Source organism: Vicia villosa, linkage group LG3, assembly GCF_029867415.1.
Source record: "Vicia villosa cultivar HV-30 ecotype Madison, WI linkage group LG3, Vvil1.0, whole genome shotgun sequence".
Lineage (NCBI taxonomy): Eukaryota > Viridiplantae > Streptophyta > Magnoliopsida > Fabales > Fabaceae > Vicia > Vicia villosa.
In genome coordinates this window covers 214,032,125-214,045,965 of record NC_081182.1, presented here as the reverse complement: position 1 = coordinate 214,045,965, position 13,841 = coordinate 214,032,125, and the positions used below count along the sequence as shown (strand labels likewise).

Here is a 13,841-nt window from a genome sequence, read left to right as displayed (position 1 = left end):
TATATTTCGCAGCTTGCGTCGACAGTTTTGATATGGTTTTGCAATATAATGCATGGTTTGTACCCTTTTGTATATACTATCTATCTACTGCTTTGCATGTATGAGTGACATTTTGCTTTGTCAGATTAGATTATAGATTTGTGATATGATTTATTTATCTACAAACAATTAGCTTTTTAAGCATTTCTATGTATCTTGTTAGTAGATATATAGGGTGTAGAACTGAGAATAAGCATTCAGAAACTTGATTAAAAACTGTTTAACCGATGGATCAGAGAGTACTAGTGTGACGAGAAACAATGGAACCTAGGGTGGAAGGGTTTGAGTCTTCTATGTAGTTATATCAAGAATTTGGGTGCATCTTTAGTCACAACCTTGTGTCTTTAAGAATCTTACAACCATGAAATCAATGCAAGAATGATAAGTTTTAGGTATTTTCTTGGGAGTCATTTTCCTGAGCTGTGTTGCAAAGTGCTCTTTTATGAACCCATTGGACTTTTGATGACAACCGAATAAGGTTTAGGGTTGGAAGAAGATTTGAAGTTGACACAAGGTTGTGAGGTAACTCTTTTAACTCTTATTGACACAAAATTTTGTTTAGGGTTGATGTCATAGTTTGCAGTTCCTTCTATTAAAGCACTTTGTATAAGAAAGTCTCTTTGGGGGTAGCTTCGTTGATGTCACGATAGAAACTGGTACTAGTTGAATAGATAGATGAGTAACCACTGCATATTATAGATAATCTCTGAAGAAAAGTTCTTAAATAAGAGATAATTCGAACAATTACACACTTGAACAAAAAATAGTAGTTCCACAGGAAATATAGGCACGGTTTCACCAAGTTTTCAAGAGCTCGGTTCTCTCCCCCAACCAACATAACTGACACAATTAATAGAAATCTAAAACATAATTGCAAGAACTGTTGGTTAACTTCTGTAGTGTTTTCTCTGTTCCAAAAGGGTTATCACCTAAAATGAGAAGTTGTTAGAGTTGTGTGTAATTCAATGTTGTCTAGTCTGTTACTTGCAGTGCAAGTAAGTTGTTATGTTAGTTTCAAAGTTTATTAAATTGGTCATGATTGTTAGTAGTTACTACTTGAGAAGCTTGATCAACAAGTCATCAATTAATCCAATTATTGCATACTACTCATTATTCAACAATATTTTGATTCTCATCATATCATTATCTCAGAGCTTTCTATTCATTATCTCAATTCCCAGCATCACTCCTTCATTCCCAACAAGCCGATATAGCAGAATATGGTTTGAATTACTAATATGCAATCAAGAAACATGGCAAACTAAAAGCCAACCTCAAATGGTCAAATCCATGTAAACATTTCAATATCTAAAGGAGAAATTTATGATAGTTGGTGTGTGCAAATGCAAGGAAATGAGTAATGATAAAACTAAGAACAAAGGTAGAGAAATATGGAAGATGCAAGATCAATCATAAAATGGCAATAAATGATCAAAGAATCATGGTGAAAGAACAAGCAAGAATAGAGGAAATTACAAAAATAGTAAAAAGAAGTTCAACTATAAAAAAACATACAACATTACAACTGTTAGAAGTTTAAACAACTTGCTTATGAATGCAATGCAAGCAAATATTCAAGGGTAAGTGATAAAACTGAAGCGCAGTTTGCCTACAGATGATTAATTTAGCAAGTATATTAAATCGTAGTAAGTATATTAAATTTTGTTGAGTAATAAATTTAAAGTTTGTATCTATAAAAATTAAACAATTTTGACTAAACAACTCTGTTGTACTAAAGATATTAAATTGAGGGTTTTGCACACGAGTTTATTAAGATTATTAAGAAGTTAAAATAGGTTAAATTTAATAGTGATTAAAAATGATCAGGAATTTTAGCGGAAATCGAAGTTGAATTGATATTCGATCGGATCGAACATGAAGAATCTTCGTGTTTGACTATGAATTCTCTTGATTCAGTGACTTGAATTTTTTGAGTTGGTAAACTAAAGAGCGAACGTTAAATCGTGGAAAACGTGAGAACGATAAGTCATTCCTACAAACGGTGCCATTGCTCTGTTTTGGAACTAGAATTAGATGTAATTGGTTGATGTGGAGTCTCGAACATGTAGTGTTGATCTATGATAAGCCGACACCGGGGTGGATCTGCATGGTTACCTCTCCAACACTCAAGTTAGTTCAAGATTCAAGATGAGCGTAGTGAAAAGTGGAGATCAGAGAATGTACCTTGTATTTCGTGTGAGATGACTTCTATACCTTGGGTCAAGTAGAGTGACTTTGGGCCTTAGCCATTTTGGGTCTTTGGCCGACTCAGAACAGTTGCTCCCAAGGCTTTGCTTGACACTGAGGGAGTCGAGGAAACTTTCATCAATTGTGGTCGGCCTTCGAGGACGTCATCCGATTTGAACTAGAACTTAAAGGCTCAGAGTTTGTTAGAAAAGTAGTGGTGAACAAGCGCATTAAATGCATTTCCATTATTGAAACATTTCACTGCTTCCTTCTAACATGTAGCTTGGCGTGACTAGCTAGGGCATGACACTGCTTATAGTGTACTTAAGTGCACTCGAGTTTGCTTGTATTTTCAAGGAGAGATCCATTTATTGATTTTGTAACTCCTCTTTTCCATTTGATCTGGCTGGCTTATCCATTTTTGGGTATAAATAGTGATAATACTGTTCACCTAGTTAGGGATGTCAACTTGCCTCCGTTAGCAAAGATTCCCGTAGAGATTCCCCGTTTGGGACCCCAAAGACGGGAAATTTTCTCCCCGCGGGGACAGGGATGGGAAACAAAGTCTCTCCGAAAGCACTTCGAGGACGAGGGTGTCGTAAATATCCTCTGCCTCGTGGAGTCCTCGCCCCACCTAAAATAGCTTAATGTCTTTAATTTATATATAATTTTAAATTATTATGTAAGTTTATTTGTCAGTTCATATAATTAATCTTATACACAAATTTAAAATATATATGTATTGTTAGTAAAAGACTGAGAACTAAATGATTATTTCAATTTTTTAGTTTAAAATTTTGGTGTTCATGATACTCAATATTATAGATTAAACATTGTTAAAATAATATATTTACCATAAAGAAATAATTTTTAAATTTCTTGTGGTTAGGTTTTTGAAGCTTTTACTATTAATTTGGTTTAAAATAATAAATAAATAAAAATCATGTTTATGGATTTCTGCATGAACCTTGGGGATCCGTGGAAACCTGTGAGGACGGGGATGGGGGGACAAAATCCCCCCGTAGCGGGGATGGAGAATATATTCGAGGACGGAGATTATGATGAGAATGTATCCCCTGCCCACCACATTGACATCTCTACACCTAGTGAGTGATTCTGAGAGTGATGTTTCTCCTACTGCAGGAATGGGGTATCCCCTGATTCTTATTTATAGGCGGCCAAGTCGAGGAGAGAATATGCAAATTTTTTATAGATTTACCAGAGAACCAATACTTATGAACCTAACGACACAGAGATTAAGTCATGGTAGGCCATATGCAATTTCTTGGATCAAACCCGACAAAAGTTTTAAAGTTGATGAACTGTCCCGGAGAGGCGTGACGTTAGTGGAGCCAGCTGATGCAGTCAAGTACGATTGGGTGAATGCAGAAGTGGGTGTATTGTAACACCATGACTTTTTAATTGAATTTAGTGTGCTTAATTTAATTTAATTAGAATTTTTGAGATTATTGAGTTTTATTAGAATTATTTATGATTTTATTTAAGTAAATTAATAAAGAATAAGGAGAAATTGAGACTTTGGGAGAAAAAATAAGATTTTATTTTATTAGAACTATTTTTAAAACTATTTATGATTTTATTTACTTAAATTATAGAGGATAAGGAGAAATTGAGACTTTGAATTTTTTTTTTTTATATAATAAATGGGATGAGGAGAGAATTGTCAAAAGTTGAGGGAAAATATGTATCTCAGCACTTGTGTCAATATGTATTTCAACCATTTTTGCCTCATTATCAAACTACTGCACATTCTCAAGTATTTGAAATATATCCCCGCTAAAGACATGTTATTCTTAACTTCTAGTGAATTGAAACTATTTGACTTTGCTGATTCAGATTGGGCAAAAAATCCTGATAGAAGGAAATTTGTTACTAGTTACGAAGTTATTCTAGGCTTTTATCTGCTATGTAGGAAATCTAAGAAATAACATACTATATCTAGATCATCAATTAAAGAGGAGTATAAGGGCTTTAGTTTCTCTCACATGATTTGCAATGGTTTCAATATTTGTTTCGTGATTTCCTTATCAATTTTCCTTAGTCTGTTTTTGCATATTATGATAACAAATCAACTATATATCTAGGGTTACCACTTATTATTGAACCAATCCACTTTTATGGTTATGGTTTATAAATCAAACCATTTGTTACAAGAACCACTTTGAGAAATACAATTGGTTCCAAACCGGTTTTAAACTGGTTTTAATTTTAATCCAATCTATTTAAATATGTCTCAATTCAAATTTAATTTATTTTAATAAATAATACATTTTTAAAATCAACTAGTGTCTTACCCGTGCGTTCGCACGGGTACCTGTCGTTTTCGCGCATTGTGATTGAGGAAAATAAAAGATAATAGAGAAAATGTTATTTTGTTCCATATAGATATTATTGTAGAAGTAAATGTCCTAAAAACAAATGTGTAAAATAAAGAAATTTCTTTCAATAGGTTGGGCCAAAGTTTGAGATATATTGATTAATAAACATTATTTTCCCTTTAATATTCAATATTTCGATCACTAACTTCATGTTCCCGTTAATATTTAATATTTCGATCAGTAACTCATGTTCTCGTTAATATTGAATATTTTATTCAGTAACTTCATGTTCCCGTTAATAGTCAATATTTTGACCAGTAACTTCATGTTCCCGTTAATAGTCAATATTTTGATCAGTAACTTCATGTTCCGATAATATTTATTATTTTGATCAGTAACTCTCTATTCCCGTTAATATTCCGAATTTGTTCCTGTTAATATTTAATATTTTGATCAATAACTTCATGTTCCTGTTAATATTCATTATTTTAATCAGTAAGTTCGTGTTCACGTTAATATTTCAAATTTGTTCCCGTTAATATGCAAAAAAATTATCAGTAAAAGGTATTAGTAGAAGATTAAATTTGGGTTAAAATTGAAAAGGTTATAAAAATACTAATATTAGAAAAATTGAATATTGAAAATAAAAAGTAATTAAGAAATAAAGTTTATATGTTGTTTTGTTAGTATGCAATAAAAATTGGAAAGATCAATTATTTGACTTGAATTATTAATGTTTTACCAATAGTAGAACAAAATGCGACCTGCATAAAGAACAGACAACACAATGTTGATTGTCCAATGCAATAAACTTATTCACATATACTTTCAACTTACTAACATTGGTTCCCGTTAATATTGAATATTTTAATTATTAACTCCATGTTCCCGTTAATATTCAACAGTTTGATCAATATCTTAATGTTCCGGTTAATATACAATATTTTGATCAGTAACTTCATGTTTTCATTAATATTCAATATTTTGATTTGTAACTTCATGTTTCAGTTGTTATTTAATATTTTGATCAGTAATTCATGTTTTCGTTAATATTCAATATTTTATTCAGTAACTTCATGTTCCCGTTAATATTCAATATTTTGATCAGTAACTTCATGTTCTCGCTAATATTCATTATTTTGATCCGTATTTGCGTATTCTTGTTAATATTCCAAATTTGTTCTCGTTAATATTCAATATTTTGATCAGTAACTTCATTCCCGTTAATATTTATTATTTTCATCAGTAACTCCTTGTTTCCGTTAATATTCATTATTTTCATCAATAACTTCGTGTTCTCGTTAATATTCCAAATTTGTTCTCGTTAATGTTCGAAAAATTTATCAATATATATAACTTAATGTTTCTGCTAATATTTAAAAAAATTATCAGTAACTTTGTGTTCTCTTTAATATTCAATATTTTGTCAATAACTCTGTGTTCCTGTTAATATTTATTATCTTGATCAGTAACTTTGTGTTTCCGTTAATATTCAAAATTTGTTTCCGTTAATATTCAATATTTTGATCAATAACTTCATGTTCCCGTTAATATTCAATATTTTGATCAGTAATTCATGTTCTCATTAATATTCAATATTTTATTCGGTAACTTCATGTTCCCGTTAATATTCAATGTTTTGATCAGTAACTTCATGTTCTCGCTAATCTTCGTTATTTTGATCAGTAATTGCGTATTCCTGTTAATATTTCAAATTTGTTCTCGTTAATATTCAATATTTTGACCAGTAACTTCATGTTCCCGTTAATATTTATTATTTTGATCAGTAATTTTGTGTTCCCGTTACTATTCATTATTTTGATCAATAACTTGGTATTCTCGTTAATATTCCAAAGTTGTTCTTGTTAATGTTCAAAAAAATTATCACTAACTTAATGTTTCTGTTAATATTTAACAAAATTATCAGTAATTTTGGTTCTTTTTAATATTCAATATTTTGTCAATAACTCTGTGGTCCCCCTAATAATTATTATCTAATAAAATGTAGACAATAAGAGTTATGTAATGCATGTTAAAAATAAAAAGTTATTTAACGTTATTAAATAAATAATTACTTTTAATATTTTTTTATTAATAAAACTATTATTTTAAAATAAAGATTACTTTAAATACATCAATTAATTTAGTTTACATAATTTAAAAAAAGTAAGTAACACTAAATAAATTTATTATATTTATATTATTTATTGATGTTTTAAAATATAAATAGTTTATTAATATGTATATATTAAATTTTTTATATTTTAAAAATAAATTAATAGTATTAAAAATATAAAATTGAGAATTTATTTTTATTGTTATGTCATAAAGTAACATAAATTATATTTAAATTATTTTTTTTAATCAATGTTCCAAATTATACTTTATAATGTTATTTCATGGTTTAACCATTCCATCGGAGAAAATATAAGATCCCTATGCGATCAAATCAATCCAAATACACCCCACCATAAATGTAATTAATGTAAAATGCATTTAGTACATCATAAATTAGTATGTCCTCTATAAATTTAATCCAACGGTCAACTTAGTTATTTTTAATTAATTTCAATATAATATTATTTTTTTATTTTATAAATATAATATAAATTATTCTCTTACAAAAATTATCAAGTTTCATATTCAATTTTTTTTATTATGTAGATTGACCATTCATGAACCATTTAAATATAATTAAATTAAACGATTTAAAATTTGATGATTCATAATTAACAATAATGTAAAAATCTTTTCATTGAATCGAATGTATACATAAACTGTTTCCAAAATTAAAATCTCTTAAAAATATATAAAATCATCTTAATTTAATAATTATAAATATAAATAAATTACTACTTTTAAATAAATTATTACTTTAAATACATCAATTAATTTATTTTACATAATTTAAAAAAGTAAGTATCAATAAATAAATTTATTATATTTATATTATTTATTGATTTTAAAATATAAATAGTTTATTAAAATGTATATATTAAATTTTTTATATTTTAAGAATAAATTAATAGAATTAAAAATGTAAAATTGATAATTTGTTTGTACTATACCTGTCATAAAGTAACATAAATTATATTTAAATTAATTTTCTAAATTATATTGTTGTAGTGTTATTTCATGGTTCAACCAGTCCATCGCGAAAATATAAGATCCCTGTGCGATCAAATCAATCCAAATACACCCCACCATAAATGTAATTAATTTAAAATGCATTTAGTACATCATAAATGAGGATGTTCTCTATAAATTTAATCCAACGATCAATTTAGTTATTTTTAATCAATTTTAATATAATATTATTTCTTTTTTATTTTATAAATATTCTATAAATTATTCTCTTACAAAAATTATAAAGTTCCATACTCAATTTTTTTTATTATTTGTTTTTTATTTTATAAAATATGAAATAAATACTACGATAAAATTATAGAATTGAAAGTTCATGTTATTGTTACGCATATATGGTATTAAGTATTCATTTCTAAAAACAAAAAAAAGTCAATGAAAATAAAGAATTGGATTTGTACCTAAATATTGAATGAAATAAGGTCGAAAAAATTTAACCTAATAACAATTAATTATTTTTTCACAAAACTATCTCTTTAAAATAAATAATTGTGGTTTATTTTAAATTTTTTTAAAACTTTGTTATCTAAAAAAAAAAATAGGATGTTAATTTTTTTTACGTACACTATATAATATACAAAACGCAAATGTAATTTTTTTATAAAATTGATTAAATAATCATGAAAATTCAATGGATTAATTTTTTTAATAAAATTATTAATTTTTTTTAATAAAATATAAAATAAATTTTACAATAAATAATAGAATTGGGTTAATTAGAATTTATGATTCATTTATTATTAATAAATAGGCTGAGTTATGAAAAAAATAGAGAATTCTACCATAAAAATAGAATTAGGAGGTTGATATTATTGTTAAGCATATATCTAGCATTCATTTTTAAATACAAAATGAAGACAATGAAAATAAAGAACTGAATTTATATCTAAATATTGAATCAGATTCAATCATAATAAATTAGATATATTTTTAATATGTATATTTTTAGATGTTTTGCAAAATTATTTTTAGATGTTTTGCAAAATTATTTTTATAAGGAAAATAAGGATTGAGTGAGAAAGAGCAATGTTCTGCTGTGTTTTATTATGCATTGATCAGTAACTGATACAAACTGCTTTGCTGATATGTTTTTTCACGATTTGAAGTCATAATGAACAAACTCCAGCCTCAAAATCTATACACAAAATTGTAATTAGTTTACATACACAATTATATATAAGATCTCTTATAAACTGCACAAATTTATCATGTCCGAGGAAACCTTTTCCGTCTTTACCAAATAAATATTCCACCATCCTTCCATTTTCTACAAAGGCATCTGCCTCTAGATCCCTTCAATCAACACCATGCCTGCTATGAGATCGCATCGATTCTATCACTCTTTTGAATTCTTCTTTCTGTATGAGATCGGAAAGCTTCTCCTATGAAATTTTATATGCGACCTTCATGGTGATGACATTTCGCATTGATCACAACATTTCAGTTTAGCAGCTATGCGACATGATTCAATATATTGGTAATATTGCACTGTGCAGCACTGCACCTATAGTTTCATAAGTAAGACAGGAATCTCAGGTTTGTTTAAATAGGCCAGGCAATAAAGTGGTACCTCCGGTAATGAAGAAACCATATGAAATCCTTTTGCATTTTAAAGACATTTACAATGTAAATCAACAGAAAATAAACTCAGAATAAGGAGATTATAAATACCTGAACCTCACCAATTCCTTCTGCAAGAATTTTTCCCATCAGAATGTACCAAGTGGATCCAACTTAGCCCTCAATGCTTCCCCAATCTGTCTTACAATCTCACCTCTTTTGGGTGCCGGAACTTGTAAAAAAAAAACATCACAAGTTCATCCTCATTTAAATATTTTATTAAAAAAACTCGCATTCCTCCATGTCTTAGCTGCTTCAGTGCTAGCTATCAACCCCTCTTCATAATCATCCAAAGTCACTTCTGTTTTGCATAATCTAATTACGAAGAAACAAATTGTATGACAATTGCCAACACAGAAACAAAAACCTAAGATTACCTTCCAACATTGAAGCTCGTATTCTCAAGATAAAGGAAAGTAGCAGAGAAGAAACAGAGATTTAATAAGCAACCTTGAAATTGCAACACTGAGCCTCCTCTTCATCCCTCCACTGTATTTTTCAGCTTGTTTATCAGCAATTCTTCCATGGTAAAGGTTTAAGCTCTTCAAAGATTCTTCTACCGCCTATAACAATATCACTGGGGCTGTATGTAAAATTATCCCAGCTAAAGAGAAATCTACTCAAATTGCATCTAAAATACAGCCATCGTATATAGATCCATACAGACAACTTTCCAATTTCATTGCTCTAACTAATCTAAAATACCTATCCATAACAGATTCTCCTAACACAACAATAGTAATCTTAATATTTCAAACAGTAAGAATTCTTATGGATTTAACTTACATGAGTCAAGAGTGAACCTGTGAGATTTTTAAGTCTTCCATAAAAAAGTAGGTGCTCTCTACCTGTTAAGCTTTCCCACAGCAAGCTATAGTATCACAAGATGAAAACAGTAGAAACTTGTTTCAATTGTTGATTTCAGGAAAAACATAAAAATATCAGAAAATTCCAGCTTACTCATGTTGTGGACATACTCCCATGCTAGTATATATTCCATCCATATGATTTCTTATGTCGAGGCCTTGAACATAGGCTGCCCCAGAAGTTGGCTTTGTGAGGCCAATCATCTATAAACAAATATAAGCTGATTAGATTTATGAATTAAGGAGAAAATCATTCTAAGAATGAAACATGATTCGTTGAATTCTACGAAGAGTCAGAGGTCCATAGTGAAAAGCTGACAGACCGACACGTCGGTGCCTGTCTGCACGCTAGTTGTAGATAAAACGAAAATAAAAAACAACAAAATGTGAGCAGAACCCAACAAACCTGCAATCTTGGCATTGTAAAGTAAAGTTTCCCTCTTGATTCTCTGTTAAATTTATGAAACTCATATAAGTAGGCTTTGAGTTGAATTGCTTTAGTGAGTGCCGCAGATCACAAATACTCGGTGACATGATAGCGGCCAGCTATTACAAAATTTAAAACAACATGGAAATTCTTGTCCTCCTCAAAGCCAGTTATGAACAACAAAACATTATAGAATTACACAAAGGTACAATTACATGATGATATAAATTCAACTACTTAGTGACTGCTACTTTCCTATAAGTATCAGAATGTTCTTTGGCCTCAAAATGCAGGACTCCATAAAGAAACTCGTAGAAAAGAACGCCGAGGCTCTATATATATATATATACACTTGCATCATGTTCTACACTCTCCACTGTCGAAACATCCAGAATTTAGGTTCATCATATAGAGAATTAGAGAAACAAACATATTTAATATGGAAAATTCATGTCATATAAACTTACCCATCTCGGGTGGAAGGTAATCCAGGGTGCCACACATGGTCCTCCTACGGTTGAATGTGTGTACCTACCATCCGAAATCTGCAATCTTCAATTCGCCCTGATAATGAAAAAGATTATGGCATAATGAGCACAAGATGAAGGAAGACAACATCCAAAAGACCATAAAATAAACATCCAAGAGTAATGGCGGTCACCTGAGCAGCGATAAGAAGGTTCTCTGGTTTAATGTCCCTATGAATTACATGGTTTCCATGGAAATATATGATGGCTAGGGCCAATGACACAACATACTACCTCAGCCACAAAATAACAACATAAACTGGTCAATTTAAGAATATAACCACATAACCAATCAAATGCATGTCTTATTTTACATGTTAGTTCAAATTACCAAGTAAAAAAACACATCAGATGCGATGAGGGGAAATTAGTACTTACAGTAGCTGCACGTCTTTCTCTAAAATATTTGCATTTATGTAACTCCTTGTAAAGTTCACCTTTAGGTGCAAACTCCAAAATCAAATACACTCTTTTCTGCAATGAATTAATTTCACATAGAAAAAGTTAATAGCATGCCGCATAATTTAACTTTCTTCAACAATACACAGTTCAATTCTATAACAATGAAAGACTATGTATCTCTATGTATCATAAGTATTTTATTGCCTGAGAATATATTTTACATGCTTTCCAACAGAGACATCTCTTCAGGGAAGGTGTTCACCAGTTCCAACATATCGCACATACCCGTGAGCATCATCAACACCAAATCAATCAAAAATTAAATCAAAATACTTTAGGAAGGCCGTGAGATGAGGAGTACGAAAGGGTTAGTATAATATAAACATAACTACCAATACAATCAAGAACAAAACACCATCAGACATAGAGAAATAAAATCCATGAGAACTCTGAGATCTAAATTAAGCCACAAGAGATTTGTACAACTCCTCCACCATCTTCCTGTATTTTGTAGAAGTAAAAACAGAAACATAACAAAATTACTTAAAAGATCAAAAGATATATTATAGAAATCAACAACACAACAACTACACAGTAAAAACATAACAGAAGTAAAGAAGAGGAGAAACTCAAAATCGAGATTGGAGTCAAAACCACCATAAACCACTCACCGTTTAATCAAACCCGGCCAATGTGAAGGGTCGTCAGAAAGCGAAACCAATCACCGCCATCGTTGACGAACCTCAAGAAACACCGCCGTGAACATGATAGGTTGCGTATTTGTCTTCAGAATAATGAAGAATCCCAATTATGTGAGGAAAAGTGAAAAGGAATTTGGGAAAATGGATCGTGAAATTTTTGAACGGTTTTGGAATTTGGAAGAGAGTGGGATTAAGGACAGTTATGAGGATAGTGGAAATTGAAGAATAAAAGGATGTAACTGTCAAATTATTATAGTAGAATAAGAAGTTAATTTTGAGAATGATGATGTGGAATTTTGAGAAGAGAGTTGCTGATGTGGATAGCCTGAGAAAGTCCCAAATGGTAGACTTTTCTTATATGATAGATTTAGTACTAAAAATCAGTTTTAACAGAGCATAATAAAGCATAAATATAATTTAATTTAACGTTTATTTCAATAAAATTTTGACCAAATTTAACGTTTTTTAAATTTGTTTGGACAAATTTCTTTACTAATCTTAGATTTTAAGGCTAATAACAACTTTGACTTTTGCTCTTCTTTTTATCCCCCAACCATCTATCCGTTTTTTAGAAAATAATTATAATAAACATTACGAGAAAAATACGGTCTACGTTTTTCCATGATTTATTGTTAATCCGTACTACAATTTGAATAATTTTAAAGCGTATACCAATTTTGTGAATATTTATACTATAATTTCTTTTACTATAGTTAAACATCTTCTTTTTTATTAGATTTATTTGAAATGAAGTGTTTTCAGTGTTTCAATATTTTTGAAAATATGCAAAGCTTATTTTTCTGAGAAAGCATAAAAATTCAATGAAAAACATAAGTGGATACCCAATAACCAAACTTATGGGTACCGGTTTACCAACATTCTTACAAATGGGCCACCAGAACCAAATTTTAGTATTTGGGTTGGGTTTTATAAAATGAAACAATTTGGTTATCAATTTGGTTGTGGGTAACCGGTTTTTTTGCACACCCCTAATATATCTTGCTCATAATTCAATTTTTTATGAAAAAGAAAAAGGTTTTTTCTTTACCCACCTCCCTATGGGGGTCACCCCCAGCAAAAACCCCACTTTACCCTGCTTCGGAAATGCATTTCCGAAATATTTTTTTTTCTAAATTTTTCCAGATTTCGGAAGTGCACTTCCGAAAAAATCCCAAAAATTGAGATTTTGATTACTTCGGAGATGCATCTCCGAAAAAACAAAAAAAAATTAAAAATTCCAAAAATTAAAAATTTTGGGATATTAATTAATTCACATATCATGAATTTGATATAATTTATGAGTAATGAATAGTAATAATTATATATTTTGATATAATTTATGAGTTATGAATAATAATTATTATATATTTCTAATCTGATTCATATTTTAAAATTTAAAATAATTTTAATTAAAAAAATTAAAATAATTTCATCTACAAAATGAGTTATAATTTTTTATTTATATATTTATATATTTATAATAATTAATATATATTTATATATTTGCAAAAAAATTTAAAAAAATGAGTGTTTTAATTTATATATTTATATATTTATATAATAATAATTATTATTATATATTTATAAAA

General features: G+C 29.2%; 1 protein-coding gene across 14 annotated transcripts; it reads right to left on the bottom strand.

Annotated features, from left to right (window-relative positions):
• Window positions 1–8,772: 8,772 nt before the first annotated feature.
• On the bottom strand, window positions 8,773–12,616 carry LOC131593497 (ABC transporter A family member 7-like). Of its 14 annotated transcripts, none has more exons than XR_009280995.1 (11): window positions 12,223–12,613; window positions 11,773–12,052; window positions 11,528–11,623; window positions 11,284–11,379; window positions 11,090–11,186; window positions 10,602–10,998; window positions 10,290–10,399; window positions 10,133–10,200; window positions 9,780–9,892; window positions 9,381–9,644; window positions 8,773–9,213 (listed from the first exon to the last, which is right to left on the bottom strand). XR_009280995.1 is itself a non-coding variant. In XM_058865999.1 (9 exons), exons 4-8 carry the CDS (start codon window positions 10,614–10,616, stop codon window positions 9,533–9,535), a joined length of 435 nt encoding a protein of 144 aa, XP_058721982.1. In that variant the 5' UTR covers window positions 10,617–10,998; window positions 11,090–11,186; window positions 11,284–11,379; window positions 11,528–11,746; the 3' UTR covers window positions 8,773–9,213; window positions 9,381–9,532. The 14 variants fall into 14 exon arrangements, 1 of the variants encoding a protein (XP_058721982.1); XR_009280994.1 differs by having other exon boundaries at window positions 9,381–9,501; window positions 9,780–9,906; window positions 10,116–10,200; window positions 12,223–12,610; XR_009280987.1 differs by having other exon boundaries at window positions 9,381–9,630; window positions 9,707–9,892; window positions 10,116–10,200; window positions 12,223–12,610.
• Window positions 12,617–13,841: the final 1,225 nt, after the last annotated feature.